At 45.3% G+C, this 18,320-nt stretch overlaps 1 protein-coding gene across 1 annotated transcript in view; it reads left to right on the top strand.

Moving 5' to 3' along the window:
• LOC140403436 (uncharacterized) overlaps window positions 1–17,862 on the top strand; it is a 97,096-nt gene extending 79,234 nt beyond the window's left edge. The window contains exons 8-10 of the mRNA XM_072491348.1: window positions 1,871–3,088; window positions 3,179–3,303; window positions 15,921–17,862. Coding sequence (XP_072347449.1) covers window positions 1,871–3,088; window positions 3,179–3,303; window positions 15,921–17,487 — 2,910 coding nt within the window. The 3' untranslated portion in view covers window positions 17,488–17,862. The remainder of the gene's footprint in view (window positions 1–1,870; window positions 3,089–3,178; window positions 3,304–15,920) is intronic.
• The last annotated feature ends 458 nt before the right edge of the window (window positions 17,863–18,320 follow it).

The following is an 18,320-nucleotide window of genomic DNA, read 5'->3' as shown; positions in this document are numbered from 1 at the left end:
TTCACAGTCACTTCATTGCAGTGTTAATGTAAGCCTACTTGTGACAATAAAGATTATTATAATAAGATTATTATTATGTATCCTTATCTCCCTTTCTCTCAAAATGAATAATGTATTACCCCATGTAAAATTACGTAATAGTGCGAGATGCACACCAGAAAGTCTATCAGTTAGGTTGATGCTGTAGATCTGTGCTGTAGATTCTACATTCTATCCATTAACATCCTGGAATGACTCGGAAGGTGCCCGTCGAAACGCTGTCTCAGGAAGCTGCTTTGTGAGTCAATGCAGTCTTGCCTTTGACCAGTCATTGGATGATCTCCTGAGGGATTGAGCATTGGTAGCCTGTGTAGCATGGTTGTGGCATTCGGCTGCTAAGCTGGTCTACCCCCTTAAGAAGACCACTCCAGAAACGCCCATGAGGAAATGGTCTAAATGGATGTTGAAGTCAGTCAGAGTTTAATTGCTGTTTGGTGAAGAAGTTTGAAGATTGCCAGAAATTTGTCACTTTTCGGCTCCAGGCAGAGACAATTCAGGAGGCCTTTGCTCCATCTGTGTAAAAACATTTTTATCTTTGGAATGTGAAATGCGATGTCCTCGAGCAGTGTTTCCGTCTCTGTAAATGAAATTTTGTGCATCATTGAACTAAATTTGTAGAAAGCCGTAAAGTGACAGACCTGAATAAACATTGGCTGGAATTCTCTGGTCGTTGGGATTCTATTTTCCAGCTGACAAGCACAGCCCCGCCCGAGGGTTTTCCAGCGTGGGATGGCTTTAATGGGAAATTCCATTGACAAGTGGGGTGGGGGGGGGGAGAGAGAATCCCACCGCCAGCGAATGGCGTTCCGCTGGGGGGCAGGAGTATCCCGCCCATTCTCTCAGAACCCAGAATCCAGAGTGATCCCACACTCCATTTTTCGAATTCTCTTTTTGGAGGTTTGTTGCGATGTCACTAGCTTTCGGAGCGCTGCTCCTTCCTCAGGTGAATGAAGAGGTATGTTCCAGAAACACATATATAGACAAATTCAAAGATGCCAAACAATGCTTGGAATGCGACCATTAGCAGGTGATTAAATCTTTACAGATCCAGAGATGGGGTAACCCCAGGTTAAAGAGGTGTGAATTGCATCAAGCCAGGACAGTTGGTAGGATTTCACAGGCCAGATGGTGGGGGATGAATGTAATGTGACATGAATCCCAGGTCCCGGTTGAGGCCGCACTCATGTGTGCGGAACTTGGCTATAACCTGGACTTTAACCCAGTCCAACGCCGGCATCTCCACATCTTTTTGGAGGGGCTGTAAGGACCTGCCCAAAGCCGGGCTCAAACTGTCTGACCATTCTCTGTGCTACCTTGGCTCCTAATGACTTTAGTCATCATTAACTCTCGATGGCTATGTTCTGGTATCTTTATCCTCCATGAACTGCACGTGTAAGAGGACATTGGCAGCCACGGGCCTCCATCGCATTGGTGCATGGTTACAGTGGTTTGCCATTGCTTTCTGCCCTATGGCTTGACCAGGAAACTCTCCCACTCTTATCGCCTGCCATCAGGTGTATTGGGAGGATTTACGGGCTGATGCTCAACCTGTTTTGTCACCGTAGCTTCCACGGTCATCAAGTCCTGAAGTGGGATTTGAACCTGGAGCTGCTGGATTAGAGCTAGGGACGCTACCCACTGTGCCACAAGATCTCCCTCATTCTAGCCTCACAGAGGTTAATTCAGTCAGATTCACCAACATGACACACTGAGGAATGGTGATGGAGAAACTCCTGTTTTTTACTGTAATTACTACCTGAACACTTTTCCAAATGCTGGATACCATTTGTTACTTTCAGCTGTCTGTACATTAGAGAGAGATGATGTATGATGTACAGAGTGTCGATATAAAATGTGCATTGCCTTTTTAAATGCAAAACAGAACAGGAATGCAAGCATCACAAATTCTCCTTTAAGTGGTAAAATAACCAAATCAGCAGTGTCAGCAGCAGGTTTCCCAATAAAAGGTTCAGTGAAAGAAGAGGCTCTGCACTGTTACAGACAGCCCTGCGGCAGCAAGATGAGTTACAGCTGGGATATTCTCGATGCCTTTCCAACGAGGAAACTGCACTCGGATTCCTCCAGGACTCAGCCCCCGGATACTGCCTTCCGCCCCCAGGGCTGGTCCAGAGGAACCTCTCCGTCCCTCAAGCACAGTAGCCTGTCTGTGACTCGGGGTTACAACACATCGGCTCCTCGATCATCTGAAAGTGTGCAGCTGTACCACTCTGCCGTCTTCAACGGGGATCGGCAAGTGGTGGGTGTCAACGAGAAAGAGTTGATGCAGGGTCTCAACGACCGCTTTGCCGGGTTCATCGACAAGGTCCGCCAGCTGGAGCAACAGAACAAGAGTTTTCAGGCAGAGATCACAGACCTGCGAGAAAGGCAAACCTCCGAGTCCGGCCTTGCTAACGCCTATGAACCCGAAATGGCAGAGATACGAAGCCTCATCCAAGAGACTGAAAGGCAGAAGATGCAAACTGACCTGGACCGCGATCACCTGGAGGACGATCTCCAACGGTTGAAGAGAAAATACGAGGGAGAAAGACAAACCCGACTTGAGACTGAAGCAAGTATTCAGGCCTGTCAGAAAGACAGGGACAATACAAATCTGATCAAATTAGAGCTGGAACGGAAAGCACAATCTCTCATCGATGAGATTGAGTTTCTCAAGAACAATCACGAGGAGGAGTTGGCTGACCTCTTCTCTCAGGTCCAGGATTCACAGGTTAGCGTCGAGGCGAAAGATTTCCTGAAGCCTGACCTGACGGGGGCCCTGAGAGAGATTCGAGCTCAGATGGAAGGACACTCCGATGTGAACATGCAGCAAGCAGAGGAGTGGTTCACATCCAGAGTGGCCAAGCTCAACGATGCAGCAGCAGCAAACAGGGAAACTCTACAGAACACAAGGCAGGAGATCAGTGAGCACAATCGACAACTGCAGAGCAAGAAGCTGGAGCTGGAGACAGTGAGAGGGAGGAAGGAGTCTCTGGAGAAACAGCTGAACGAGATGGAGAACAGACAGCATTCAGAATCAATCCAATATCAGGTAAGAATTCCAAACACTGTAATAAGAAGCGGTTTGATTCAATTCCATTCTTTCTGTTTTTAATTTTAAAAACTGCTGTTTTTTTTATAGGATGTCATCCAACAATTAGAAAACGAGCTGAAAAATACAAAACACGATCTGACACTTCACCTGAGGGAATATCACAATCTATTGAATGTCAAAATGGCTCTCGATGTGGAGATTGCTTCCTACAGGTAGGTCATTTAACTGTTTATTTTCCGAGTGCAGATGTAATCACTCATCAGTAAGGGAATGACCGTAACTGCAGTTGAAAGAAAGAAACTGTGATTTACTCAAACAGAGCGTGACAACTTGTGCAAAGGGATTAAATTTGGTGTTGCATTGGGTTATTGTTTGACGTTAAGAATGCTCCTAAATATAATTGCCAGAAGAGGGTTACTAAAGCCTTGATTATGATCACTTCCACTGTGGCAGAATACATTATCAGACCTATGGCACTGAGGACCCGGGTTCGAATCCCGGCCCTGGGTCACTGTCCGTGTGGAGTTTGCACATTCTCCCCGTGTCTGGGTGGGTTTCGCCCCCACAACCCAAAGATGTGCAGGTTAGGTGGATTGTTCATGCTAAATTGTCCCTTAATTGGGAAAAAATAATAATAGGGTACTCTAAATTTATTTTTTAAAATATACATTATCAGAATTATAGAATTCCGACAGTACAGAAGGAAGCCATTCATTCCATCTTGCCTACATCAGGCAGCCTCCAGTCCAACCCCACTTTCCTGCTATTAGTCCATTGCCGTGTAGGTTACGGCACCTCAGGTGCACACCTAAGTACTTTCTGAGCGTTTCTGCCTCGGCCACCCTTTCAGGCACACTTTCAAGACCTCCCTCCACCACGTTTTGTGTGTTAACCCCTCGAATCACTGCCAAACCTCCTCAGGCCTACTCTAAATCTATTCCCCTGGTTATGGACCCCTACACCAAGGGGAATGGGAGCTTCTTATTCATTTTCTCTAGACCCCTCATAATGTTATACACTTATTAAATCTCCAATCAGATTTGTGTGTTCCAATAAAACAAGCCCAGGCAATCCAAACTTCCTTTGCTACTCAAATTCCCCAGTCAAGGCAACATCCATGCCATTAACTGCAATTATTCAATGCATGATACAGAACGTTGGGTTGATTTAATACTGTAAATAAATATGTTGAGCACAAAAGAATTCTACGGCTTCATAATCTTCTTTCGGTCAGGTGACCCCGTCATGTGCGGACTCCATAGCCTCAAACATGCCAATTATTTAATGGAGTTCTTTTATTTGCAACTGTTCCAATTCCAAATTTAAAAATGCCGGTCCCAGATTCCTTGACTGGTAATGCCAAAGGTAGTCTCCATCACTGACGCCTCCCCCACCCAGGTCTATGAGGCCATTGAGAGGCCACTTTGATTTGGGGTCAGTAGACACAAGTGTTTGCCTGTCTGTTACTGCCAGAAACTTCAACACCTCATCTTGGGTCACTCAACCCAAAGTCCCCTACCACACCCGACAACCCTCATCACGCCCTCCTTGGCTTCTTGCTAAAGGGACCAATCAACCAAAAATTAATTGTCCTTGTGGAGACTCTGAACTTCAGTATTATACAGGGTCCTGAATAAACCAAAGGACTAGGAACCCTTAGATTAAAGAGTGCACCACCCCAAACTGCTCAGAAAGGATGAATAATTGTTTTCCCATTAAAAAGCAATTGGAAAACGGTCAAAAACAGCAAAGATCTTGATCCCTCAGATCTTCGCCAAAATCTTCCACCAAACTTTTGTTTTCCTTCATTCACGAGATGTCACCACCATTGGCCACAGCAGCATTTTTGGCGTTGAGAATGTAATGGTGAGCGGAAGCCCGTGTGGTGTAGGTACATCCACAGTGCTGTAAGGGAGGGAGTTCCAGGATTTTGCTCCACCGCTAATAGTTCCAGGTTCGGAACGATGTGCAAGGGAAACTTTCAGGTGGTAATGTTGGAACGCATCTGCTGCCCTTGTCCTTCTAGGTGGTAGAGGTTGCGGGTTTGGAAGCGGCTGTTGAGGGAGCCTTGGCGAGTTGCTGCAATGCATCTTGTAGATGGCACACACCCAGCCACTGTGCGCCAGTGATGGAGAGAGCGAATGTTACATCAGGAAACCAGCAACGACTGCCTCCCCACCCCCATGGAATTTTGAAGGCAATAATTCCATATTCTCTCAATGTGAGACAAGGAAAAAAGTGCGAGAAAGGGTTAAAATTGCAGTATTCCCAATCACCATCTGATTTTGCACTTTATGGAGCACACAAATAATCGTGACAGGGAATCAATAAATTAACTCTCTGCCAGATGGAACAACTGCAAGAATAATTTATCTTAGAATGCTGCAGTGGAGCTGTGGCAGAGTAAGAAGGTCAGCAATGCAGAAGGGTTTTGTTTGTTTTAGCTCAATTTAGTTTAGTTCAGCTCCATTTAATTTAGTTTAGCGAGCCTATATGCGGATATATAATATGGCTCTGCCACCTTTATTTATGTCAACCTACAGAATTATTGCAGCACATCTGCTTGATGCTAAATTAAAAATGTGCAGATAATTATTGCTTTTTGATAATATTAAACAATTCATGCGACGAATTTGGAAAGCCAAAATCACAACCTAAACTGAGAGAAAAAGAAAGAGTTTTAAAATAAAATGTACAGTGATAATTAATCTGATCTTGTCCAACTGATTTTGCAAGGATTAATGCAGAATTTAAAAAAAATTAAGACCACCTGTCCAACTTGCTTCAGATTGCACAGAACATCCTAATACAATTCTTCTAAGTCCTATTCACACCATTACGTTTTTCCATTTGTTGCTGTTTAGCACAGGGCTAAATCGCTGGCTTTTAAAGCAGACCAAGGCAGGCCAGCAGCACGGTTCAATTCCCGTACCAGCCTCCCCGAACAGGCGCCGGAATGTGGTGACTAGGGGCTTTTCACAGTAACTTCATTGAAGCCTACTTGTGACAATAAGCGATTTTCATTTCATTTCATATAGTTTTAGTTAAGCGAAATTGAAAATCCAGCGTTGTTTGGGGGTTTTTATTTCAAGGCTAGTTTTCAGAGCAAAACAAATACTGCAGGCACATTTATATTTCGGGGAAGTAAGCCACTGTGGATGCCGGAGATCTGAAACTAAAACAGAATGTTGGAAAATCTCAGCGGGTCTGGCAGCATCTGGGAAGAGAAACAGAGTTTTTAGTCCAAAATGACTCTTCAGAAGAAAAGAAGAAGAGGAGGAGGAATAGTTCTTCTTCTGAAGTTAATTTAATTTAATTTAATAATCTTTATTGTCACAAGTAGGCTTACATTAACACTGCAATGAAGTTACTATGAAAAGCCCCTAGTCGCCACATTCCGGCGCCTGTTCGGGTACACTGAGGGTCAATTCAGAATGTCCAAATTACCTAATAGCACGTCTTTCAGAACTTGTGGGAGGAAACTGGAGCACCCGGAGGAAACCCACGCAGACACGGGGAGAACATGCAGACTCCGCACAGTGACCCAAGCCGGGAATCGAACCTGGGACCCTGGTGCTATGAAGCAACAGTGCTACCCACTGTGCTACCGAGAAGTTGAGTCATACGGCCTCAAAATAGATCTCTCTCCATAGATGCTGCCAGACCTGCTGGGTTTTCCCAGCATTTTCTGTTTTTATATTCAGATGTTGCTTTGGGTTGAATTCCAAGCACAGCGATCAGCAGTGAGTCCCGCTCGGCCCAGCACCTGGCCTGATCGGAGTGCGACAATAAAGCGGTAACCACAGTTAGCCTCAGCACCTGTAGGCTCTGGAAAGGGGGGCAAAAACCAAATGAGGTAGAGTACCTGCCGCCAACATGGATGGGCGAAATATTCTCCTGAGAGTGGAGAATGCTCAGGGTCGGGATGTTAGAGATATTAAAATTATGAAGGTTTTGGCTAAAGCAAGCAATCATTAACTGTTTATAGTGATAACCAAAGAGCACAGATGGTGAGCAATATGAGGGAAAACATTTTTCTGCAATGGGCAGTTGGGATTCGAAATACACCACCATAGGGCAGTCACAGTAGCACAGTGGTTAGCACTGTTGCTTCATAGCACCAGGGTCCCAGGTTCGATTCCCAGCTTGGGTCACTGTCTGTGCGGAGTCTGCACGTTCTCCCCGTGTCTGCGTGGGTTTCCTCCAGGTGCTCCGGTTTCCTGCCACAAGTCCCGAAAGACGTGCTTGTTAGGTGAATTGGACATTCTGAATTCTCCCTCTGTGAATCCAAACGGGCGCCGGAATGTGGCGACTAGAGGTTTTCACAGTAACTTCATTGCAGTGTTAATGTAAGCCTACTTGGGACAATAAAGATTATTATTATACAGATTCAATGTTAACCTCCCAAAGGAATCAGATAAATGCTCAAAGGAGAAAGGATTAGGAGGATATAAGAAGGAGGACCGTAGAGTGTGACGAACTGGATTGCTCTCTGAAAGAGCTGACCACAGACACAGTGGGGCCAGTGGCCTCTGGATGTGCTGTATTATTCTGTGATTCAGAGCCACAGCCTCGTGGCTCTTGCTGAAAAATACAGCAGGGGACTGTAATATTTCCTACCTTCGAAATTCCAGACTTTATAGATTTTGCACTTTAGTTTCTCCTTCCAGGCGATTCCCAATGTCCCTGTCGCTTTGGCAGCATCGTCACCTCAATAAATCGGGAAAGTTGCTGCAATGTGTGCCGTGGGTATTGAGCAGAATAAAACCCTTGCTAAGGATTAGATCATACTGGAATGAACCTATGTCTCTGCAGGATTCATTTCTTGTGTTCGATCAGCCTTTCGGTATCAGAGCTTCAGACTTCATTTTATGGTTAAAATATCGAATAAATACAGTGAATAAAAGGTCACCTGGTGAACATATCAACAATATTTATCATAGAAGTTATATTATTCCGCCCCTTAACCCGTCTAAATGAATGCAAATATTGCAAGGACTAATCAAACCTTAGTCTGGAGGTGAGCGGCTGAAACAGCATTCAAATAGACCGACTGGGAGATGCACTGTTGTGTTTGAATGTGGGGATTGGTGATTCAATCTACCGTAGTTAGTGAAATACATCTACATTCACCTGTGCAGGAATGCAGAGAGAATCCACTTTGATCTCTCAAAGAGTTGCTGAAATGCTGAAAGCTATATCGCAGTTAAAGTAGAAATCTACAAGGATAGTGCTGCAGGATTGAACCTTATTTTCCATTATTTTCCTCTCACAAGACTAAATCGCTGGCTTTGAAAGCAGACCAAGGCAGGCCAGCAGCACGGTTCGATTCCCGTAACAGCCTCCCCGAAGAGGCGCCGGAATGTGGTGACTAGGGGCTTTTCACAGTAACTTCATTTGAAGCCTAATTGTGACAATAAGCGATTTTCATTCATTTCATTTCATTCATTCACTGCTGCCTGTGTGAAGGAAATAATAATAATAATCGCTTATTGTCACAAGTAGGCTTCAATGAAGTTACTGTGTGAAGCCTCTTGTCGCCACATTCCGGCGCCTGTTCAGGGAGGCCGGTACGGGAATTGAACCCGCGCTGCTGCCTGGTTCTGCATTCCAAGTCAGCTGTTTAGCCCACTGTGCTAAACCAGCACAGGGACTTCTGACCGGGAACATTACAAACTCGAATGGAGCCTGACAGATTTTCTGTCTGTAAATCTAAAGTTAAGGGCAGGGTGAAACAAAGCAATAGGTACCTCCAATACTGAACAGAGCCAAATTTCCAATCCAGCATTTCAATCTAATCGATTTAAAACAGCGGTTCACCAAACAAATGAGTCGTGATTAGAAAATCCATTGGTAGACACAGGATAGTTAAATACCACTGATTTGTATTGAGAGCAGTCCCTGGTTGATGCCACTTTACAATGTAACACAGCTACAAGAGCCACTTGTGTGTGAAATGTTTGTGTTGTGAAATGGAGCCTGTTTTCGCTTGGCTCCACTATAAGCGCAGCATTCATTCAGTACCATTGTTCAAAGGGACCAGTTAATGCATCTTGAGTCAGCACCTCTGGGAACTGGCCTCACGGTCATCCTAGATTCATTGGAGGACGGTTCCTGTATGCTGGAAGAGTATGAACATGCAACACCTGAAGAACTTCTAGTTTGAGAACCACAAAACAACCACTCTTCTGAAAGAAGAGTAGAAGGCGGCAAAAATTAATCCCTGTGCAGTTAAAGTATAAATTTAAAAGGATTGCAATTTAAAATATGGATTGCAACTTTATTATTCCATGTGCCTGGCCAGTCCTAAACTCGCCAGCTTGCTTGATGCTAGCACTAGGTGACAAAGTTGGAAAGATTGACCAATTCCTTTATTCTCAATGAATAGAAAAGCCATTCATCATAATTAAAAGTGAGGTGTTTAATTATAATACACAAGGTGATAGTTGCTTCTTTTTAATAAGATGCATTTGGAACAATTTCTTCCAGTTTCAGAATCATTGGGCGGAATCTTGGTTTTGATCACAGGCTGGGCCCTGATCTGTTTCCCGACGGGCCAAGGAAGACCATGCTACCTATCGGGACTGTGTTGCAGTTCAGGGCCTCAGCGGGGAATGCCCTGCCGAGGCCGCATTTAGTCCCGTTTCCTGCACTGAGGCGCTGGTCTCGCTGGAACTCCTCAGTGCAGGAACAGATCGGGACACCATTTAAAAATGGCAACCCCAAACACCCCCAAAGCCCCAACTCACACACGCTGGGGACCCCAGGCCCAATTCCCACTGTGGGAAAAATGCCAGCCTGGCACCTCGGCATTGCCAGCTTGGCAGTACTCCTGCCAGCTCCACCAGGGTATCTTAGCTGTGCCAGACTGGCACCCAGGTGGCACTGGCAGGGTGCCGTCCTTCCCAGAGGGCAACCACCAGGAGGCCTCTGATCACCTGGGAGACCCCCATAAGTGCAGTTCTAGATGGTCCCCGCTTGTGAGGGGCAGCATTGAATGGCGCTGACCTGAGGGGTTAGATGCCAATGTCTCGGGTAGACCAGGAGAGCTTATAATAGAGTGACACCAGCAGATTTGCAAAATACTGATCTCACCCACAATGGGCGGGATTCAGATCAGGAAGTCTCGTGAAATTGCATTAGATCTTGCGAGGTGTGGTGAGCCAGGTAGATCCCGGAAGTGGGATTTCCCGGCATCTACCAGCTACACCGTGATTGCATTCAGGGGTAACGCAGCTGATAGATTGCACCCATTGGTACCAACAACAGAGGTAGGAAAAGGGGTGTGGAGGTAATAAACGAGTTTAGGGAGTTAGGCTGGAAGTTAAAAGCCAGGACAGACAGAGTTGTCATCTCTGGTTAAATTGATGGGAGTTAAATATAGGACAGATGTCAGAGGTAGGTTCATTACTCAGAGAGTAGTAAGGGCGTGGAATGCCCTGCCTGCAACAGTAGTGGACTCGCCAACACTAAGGGCATTCAAATGGTCATTGGATAGACATATGGACAATAAGGGAATAGTGTAGATGGTCTTTATAGTGGTTTCACAGGTCGGCGCAACATCGAGGGCCGAAGGGCCTGTACTGCGCTGTAATGTTCTATGTTCTATATGTTTGTTGCCGGTGCCACGTGATAGCGAGGCTAGGAATAGGGAGAGAGTGCAGTTGAACACGTGGCTGCAGGAATGGTGTAGGAGGGAGGGCTTCAGGTATTTGGACAACTGGAGTGCATTCTGGGGAAGGTGGGACCTGTACAAGCAGGACGGGTTGCATCTGGACCAAAGGGGCACCAATATCCTGGGAGGGAGGTTTTCTCGTACTCTTCGGGAGGGTTTAAACTAATTTGGCTGGGGAATGGGAACCGGATTTGTAGTCCAGCAACTAAGGTAGCCGATATTCAGGACGCCAAAGCGTGTAGTGAGGCAGTGGGGAAGGGAACACTGACAAAGGAGAGTACTTGCAGGCACGGAGATGGGTTGAAGTGTGTATACTTCAACGCAAGAAGCATCAGGAATAAGATGGGTGAACTTAAGACATGGATCGGTACTTGGGACTACGAGGTGGTGGCCATCACGGAAACTTGGATAGAGGAGGGGCAGAAATGGTTGTTGGAGGTTCCTGGTTATAGATGTTTCAATAAGATTAGGGAGGGTGGTAAAAGAGGTGGGGGGGGGGGGGGGGGTGGCATTGTTAATTAGAGATAGTATAACAACTGCAGAAAGGCAGTTCGAGGAGGATCTGCCGACTGAGGTAGTATGGGTTGAAGTCAGAAATAGGAAAGGAGCAGTCACCTTGTTGGGAGTTTTCTATAGGCCCCCCAAAAGCAGCAGAGATGTTGAGGAACAGATTGGGAAACAGATTTTGGAAAGGTGCAGAAGTCACAGGGTAGTAGTCATGGGTGACTTCAACCTCCCAAACATTGAGTGGAAACTCTTTAGATCAAATAGTTTGGATGGGGTGGTGTTTGTGCAGTGTGTTCAGGAAGCTTTTCTAACACAGTATGTAGATTGTCCGACCAGAGGGGAGGCCATATTGGATTTGGTACTTGGTAATGAACCAGGGCAAGTGATAGATTTGTTAGTGGGGGAGCATTTTGGAGATAGTGACCACAATTCTGTGACTTTCACTTAAGTAATGGAGAGGGATAGGTGCGTGCAACAGGGCAAGGTTTACAATTGGGGGAAGGGTAAATACGATGCTGTCAGACCAGAACTGAAGTGCATAAGTTGGGAACATAGGCTGTCAGGGAAGGACACAAGTGAAATGTGGAACTTGTTCAAGGAACAGATACTACGTGTTTCTTGATATGTATGTCCCTGTCAGGCAGGGAAGAGAGGGTCGAGTAAGGGGACCATGGTTGACAAGAGAGGTTGAATGTCTTGTTAAGAGGAAGAAGGAGACTTATGTAAGGCTGAGGAAACAAGGTTCAGACAGGGTGCTGGAGGGATACAAGATAGCCAGGAGGGAACTGAAGAAAGGGATTAGGAGAGCTAAGAGAGGGCATGAAAAATCTTTGGCGGGTAGGATCAAGGAAAACCCCAAGGCCTTTTACACATATGTGAGAAATATGAGAATGACTAGAGCGAGGGTAGGTCCGATCAAGGATAGTAGCGGGAGATTGTGCATTGAGTCTGAAGAGATAGGCGACGTCTTGAACGAGTATTTTTCTTCAGTATTTACGAATGAGAGGGGCCATATTGTTGGAGAGGCCAGTGTGAAACAGACTGGTAAGCTCGAGGAGATACTTGTTAGGAAGGAAGATGTATTGGGCATTTTGAAAAACTTGAGGATAGACAAGTCCCCCGTGCCTGATGGGATATATCCATGGATTCTATGGGAAGCAAGAGATGAAATTGCAGAGCCGTTGGCAATGATCTTTTCGTCCTCACTGTCAACAGGGGTGGTACCAGGGGATTGGAGAGTGGCGAATGTTGTGTCCCTGTTCAAAAAAGGGAATAGGGATAACCCTGGGAATTACGGGCCAGTTAGTCTTACTTCGGTGATAGGCAAAGTAATGGAAAGGGTACTGAGGGGTAGGATTTCTGAGCATCTGGAAAGACACTGCTTGATTAGGGATAGTCAGCACAGATTTGTGAGGGGTAGGTCTTGCCTCACAAGTCTTATTGAATTCTTTGAGGAGGTGACCAAGCATGTGGATGTAGGTAAAGCAGTGGATGTAGTGTACATGGATTTTAGTAAGGCATTTGATAAGGTTCCCCGTGGTAGGCTTATGCAGAAAGTAAGGAGACATGGGATAGTGGGAAATTGGCCAGTTAGATAACGAACTGGCTAACCGATAGAAGTCAGAGAGTGGTGGTGGATGGCAAATATTCAGCCTGGAGCCCAGTTACCAGTGGCAGGTGGGACCTGTACAAGCAGGACGGGTTGCATCTGAACCAAAGGGGCACCAATATCCTGGGAGGGAGGTTTTCTCGTACTCTTCGGGAGGGTTTAAACTAATTTGGCTGGGGAATGGGAACCGGATTTGTAGTCCAGCAACTAAGGTAGCCGATATTCAGGACGCCAAAGCGTGTAGTGAGGCAGTGGGGAAGGGAACACTGACAAAGGAGAGTACTTGCAGGCACGGAGATGGGTTGAAGTGTGTATACAGTGGCAGGGATCAGTTCTGGGTCCTCTGCTGTTTGTGATTTTCATTAATGACTTGGATGAGGGAGTTGAAGGGTGGGTCAGTAAATTTGCAGACGATATGAAGATAAGTTGGGAACATAGGCTGTCAGGGAAGGACACAAGTGAAATGTGGAACTTGTTCAAGGAACAGATACTACGTGTTTCTTGATATGTATGTCCCTGTCAGGCAGGGAAGAGAGGGTCGAGTAAGGGGACCATGGTTGACAAGAGAGGTTGAATGTCTTGTTAAGAGGAAGAAGGAGACTTATGTAAGGCTGAGGAAACAAGGTTCAGACAGGGTGCTGGAGGGATACAAGATAGCCAGGAGGGAACTGAAGAAAGGGATTAGGAGAGCTAAGAGAGGGCATGAAAAATCTTTGGCGGGTAGGATCAAGGAAAACCCCAAGGCCTTTTACACATATGTGAGAAATATGAGAATGACTAGAGCGAGGGTAGGTCCGATCAAGGATAGTAGCGGGAGATTGTGCATTGAGTCTGAAGAGATAGGCGACGTCTTGAACGAGTATTTTTCTTCAGTATTTACGAATGAGAGGGGCCATATTGTTGGAGAGGCCAGTGTGAAACAGACTGGTAAGCTCGAGGAGATACTTGTTAGGAAGGAAGATGTATTGGGCATTTTGAAAAACTTGAGGATAGACAAGTCCCCCGTGCCTGATGGGATATATCCATGGATTCTATGGGAAGCAAGAGATGAAATTGCAGAGCCGTTGGCAATGATCTTTTCGTCCTCACTGTCAACAGGGGTGGTACCAGGGGATTGGAGAGTGGCGAATGTTGTGTCCCTGTTCAAAAAAGGGAATAGGGATAACCCTGGGAATTACGGGCCAGTTAGTCTTACTTCGGTGATAGGCAAAGTAATGGAAAGGGTACTGAGGGGTAGGATTTCTGAGCATCTGGAAAGACACTGCTTGATTAGGGATAGTCAGCACAGATTTGTGAGGGGTAGGTCTTGCCTCACAAGTCTTATTGAATTCTTTGAGGAGGTGACCAAGCATGTGGATGTAGGTAAAGCAGTGGATGTAGTGTACATGGATTTTAGTAAGGCATTTGATAAGGTTCCCCGTGGTAGGCTTATGCAGAAAGTAAGGAGACATGGGATAGTGGGAAATTGGCCAGTTAGATAACGAACTGGCTAACCGATAGAAGTCAGAGAGTGGTGGTGGATGGCAAATATTCAGCCTGGAGCCCAGTTACCAGTGGCAGGTGGGACCTGTACAAGCAGGACGGGTTGCATCTGAACCAAAGGGGCACCAATATCCTGGGAGGGAGGTTTTCTCGTACTCTTCGGGAGGGTTTAAACTAATTTGGCTGGGGAATGGGAACCGGATTTGTAGTCCAGCAACTAAGGTAGCCGATATTCAGGACGCCAAAGCGTGTAGTGAGGCAGTGGGGAAGGGAACACTGACAAAGGAGAGTACTTGCAGGCACGGAGATGGGTTGAAGTGTGTATACAGTGGCAGGGATCAGTTCTGGGTCCTCTGCTGTTTGTGATTTTCATTAATGACTTGGATGAGGGAGTTGAAGGGTGGGTCAGTAAATTTGCAGACGATATGAAGATTGGTGGAGTTGTGGATAGTGAGGAGGGCTGTTGTCGGCTGCAAAGAGACATAGATAGGATGCAGAGCTGGGCTGAGAAGTGGCAGATGGAGTTTAACCCTGAAAAGTGTGAGGTTGTCCATTCTGGAAGGACAAATATGAATGCGGAAAACAGGGTTAACGGTAGGATTCTTGGCAATGTGGAGGAGCAGAAAGATCTTGGGGTCTATGTTCATAGATTTTTGAAAGTTGCCACTCAAGTGGATAGAGCTGTGAAGAAGGCCTATGGTGTGCTCGCGTTCATTAACAGAGGGATTGAATTTAAGAGCCGTGAGGTGATGATGCAGCTGTACAAAACCTTGGTAAGGCCACATTTGGAGTACTGTGTGCAGTTCTGGTCGCCTCATTTTAGGAAGGATGTGGAAGCTTTGGAAAAGGTGCAAAGGAGATTTACCAGGATGTTGCCTGGAATGGAGAGTAGGTCTTACGAGGAAAAGTTGAGGGTGCTAGGCCTTTTCTCATTAGAACGGAGAAGGATGAGGGGCGACTTGATAGAGGTTTATAAGATGATCAGGGGAATAGGTAGAGTAGACAGTCAGAGACTTTTCCCCCGGGTGGAACAAACCATTACAAGGGGACATAAATTTAAGGTGAAAGGTGGAAGATATAGGGGGGATGTCAGAGGTAGGTTCCTTACCCAGAGAGTAGTGGGGGCATGGAATGCACTGCCTGTGGAAGTAGTTGAGTCGGAAACATTAGGGACCTTCAAGCGACTATTGGATAGGTACATGGATTACGGCAGAATGTTGGGGTGTAGGTTAATTTGTTCTTAATCTAGGACAAAAGTTCGGCACAACATCGTGGGCCGAAGGGCCTGTTCTGTGCTGTATTTTTCTATGTTCTATGTTCTCTATGTTCACCCACTGTGTTATCAGTACCGCAGATAAAATACTGCAGCATAATCCAATTTATTAAATAAAGCAAATAATTCATTCATTCCACTTACTTTAATATTTGTTAAGCTTAATTACAAACTTAATTAATGATTAAAGACTTTTTATAATTCAATGTGTCCCTTGCTTCAGTAACATATAAATAATAAATCTGTTATCAACGCACTAATGGTATTTACTTTCTATTTGAAGGAAACTGCTTGAAGGTGAAGAAACAAGATTTGGTGGCTTCAATCTCCCATCGTATATATACAAACCACAGCCTTTAACAATGCAGACAAAAGCCACCCCTACAAAGGTGATGCCTCAATATAGGTTTGTAGAAGAAATTATCAGTGCAACAACAAAGGAACTTGATATGGCAGAGCTAGAGGCTGCTGAAAAGGAAGAAAGAGCTGTGGAGAAAAAATCTGCTGAACAAGAAGAAACTGAGGAGGAGAAGGATGAAGAAGGGGAAGCTGAAGAGGAAAAGGTTGAAGGGGAAAAGGCTGAAGAGGAGGAAGCTGCTGAATCACAAGAGGGTGAAGAGGAGACAGATGAAGTTGTGAAGACTGAAGAGGAGGAGGTGGAAATGGAGAAGGATGAAGAGAAGGAAGCTGCTGGATCACAAGGAATTGAAGAGGAAAAGGCTGAAGAGGAGGAAAAGGCTGAAGAGGAGGAAAAGGCTGATGAGGAAAAGGCTGAAGAAGAGGAAAAGGTTGTTGAGGAAAAGGCCGAAGAAGAAAAGGCCGAAGAAGAAAAGGCTGAAGAAGAAAAGGCTGAAGAGGAAAAGGCTGAAGAGGAAAAGGCTGAAGAGGAAAAGGATGATGAGGAAAAGGATGATGAGGAAAAAGCTGATGAGGAAAATGCTGAAGCAAAGGAAGTTCCAAAATCAGAAGACACAGAAAAGGGAAAAGATGAAGAGGATATGGAAGATCAAAAGCCTAAAGAGGAAAGCGCTGGGGAGAAGGAGGCTGTCCAACCAAAAGAGGCTGAAGAGAAAAAAGATGAAGAGATGAAAACTGCTGAATCACAAGAAGCTGAAGAGAAAAAGGCGATAGAGAAGTCTGATGAGGAAAATAATGAAGAGAAGGTGGTTTCAAAATCAGATGAGGAAAAGATTGAGGAGAAAGAGGTTTTGAAATCAGAGGAAAAGGATGAAGAGAAAGAGGTTTTAAAATCAGAGGAGGAAAAGGATGAAGAGAAGGAGGTTTCAATATCAGAGGAGGAAAAGATTGAAGAGAAAGAGATTTTAAAACCAGAGGAAAAAGATGAAGTGAAGGTTTCAAAATCAGAGGAGGAAAAGGATGAAGAGAAGGAGGTTTCAAAATCAGAGGAGGAAAAGATTGAAGAGAAGAAGGTTTCGAAATCAGAGAAGGAAAAGGATGAAGGGAAGGAGGTTTCAAAATCAGAGGGTGAAAAGGATGAAGAGAAGGATGTTTCAAAATCAGAAGAGGAAAAGACTGAAGAGAAGAAGGTTTTGAAATCAGAGGAGGAAAAGGATGAAGAGAAGGAGGTTTTGAAATCAGAAGAGGAGAAGGATGAAGAGAAGGCGGTTCCGAAATCAGGGAAGGAAACAGCTGAACCAAAAGGCTCAGTAGAGAAAAAAACAGCCAACGCTGAAGTGGAGGATAAGGAACAAGGTGTGGCCAAATTGAAAGAAAAGGTTGAAGAGGTAAAGGCCACTGGAGTAACAGAGAAGGCTGAGAAAGAAACTGCTGACAAACCTGTGGGAGATAGGTCCGACTCGACTGGAACTACAGAAAAGGAACCAAAATAAACAAAGAGCTAAGAAGGTGAACATCAACCAGCTTCTGCAGTGAATGCCGAGGAGTAAAGATAAATAGCAAATGGTTAAACAAAAGAAAGACGAACCGCAACTGTTGCCAAATGTCTAATAAAAATAACATGGAATGGTAAATGAAAAATTCATATGGTCTGTAACTTCAGCAATCTGGGAGATTACACGATTAAAGTATCTGTTAACAAAATAGGAAATGAGATATTCTCAGGGCACTAATTGAAATGAATTTGTTGCTGCATGTATAAGTTGCACTATTAAATACTGCAGGCACCAATATGTTTGGTTGTGGATTGAAATCTCCTGATGGTAAATGTACAGAAATACATGCTAATAAAAGAAACTTCAATCGGATGTTGTTGCTCGCTGATTAGTTGGGCCATTAATCGGTTTGGCAAACAAATGTGCCATCTGTAAAAGAGCAGCCAAAAGCTGCATTTATCTCCTGCCCTTAGTGCAGAGAAAGATCCCAAATTGGCTTCACAGACAGGTTTAGAAAACTGATGTCAAGGCAAAGAAGGAGAGGTTGAGACAAGTGAGCAAAACCTGGATTGGAGATGGATTTAAAAGAAAGTCTTAAAAAGAATTCCAGGGTAACGATTTTAAAAACCCAGACCCAGCTTTGCATGGGATACCCCCCACACACTTGACCTCCCATCCCCTCTGCCCACTCTGGGTGACCCAGCAACCCTACCCCGGCCCGTTCCGGCCTCCTTCCCTCTCCCTCCGGTCTGACCCCTCCTTCTCCCTCCCCCTCCAGTCCGACCTTCCCTCCCTTCCCCTCCGGTCTTCACCACCCCTTCTCAGATCCC

The sequence above is a fragment of the Scyliorhinus torazame genome, chromosome 28 (assembly GCF_047496885.1).
Source record: "Scyliorhinus torazame isolate Kashiwa2021f chromosome 28, sScyTor2.1, whole genome shotgun sequence".
NCBI classification, from domain to species: domain Eukaryota; kingdom Metazoa; phylum Chordata; class Chondrichthyes; order Carcharhiniformes; family Scyliorhinidae; genus Scyliorhinus; species Scyliorhinus torazame.
This window is presented reverse-complemented; position numbering and strand designations above follow the sequence as displayed.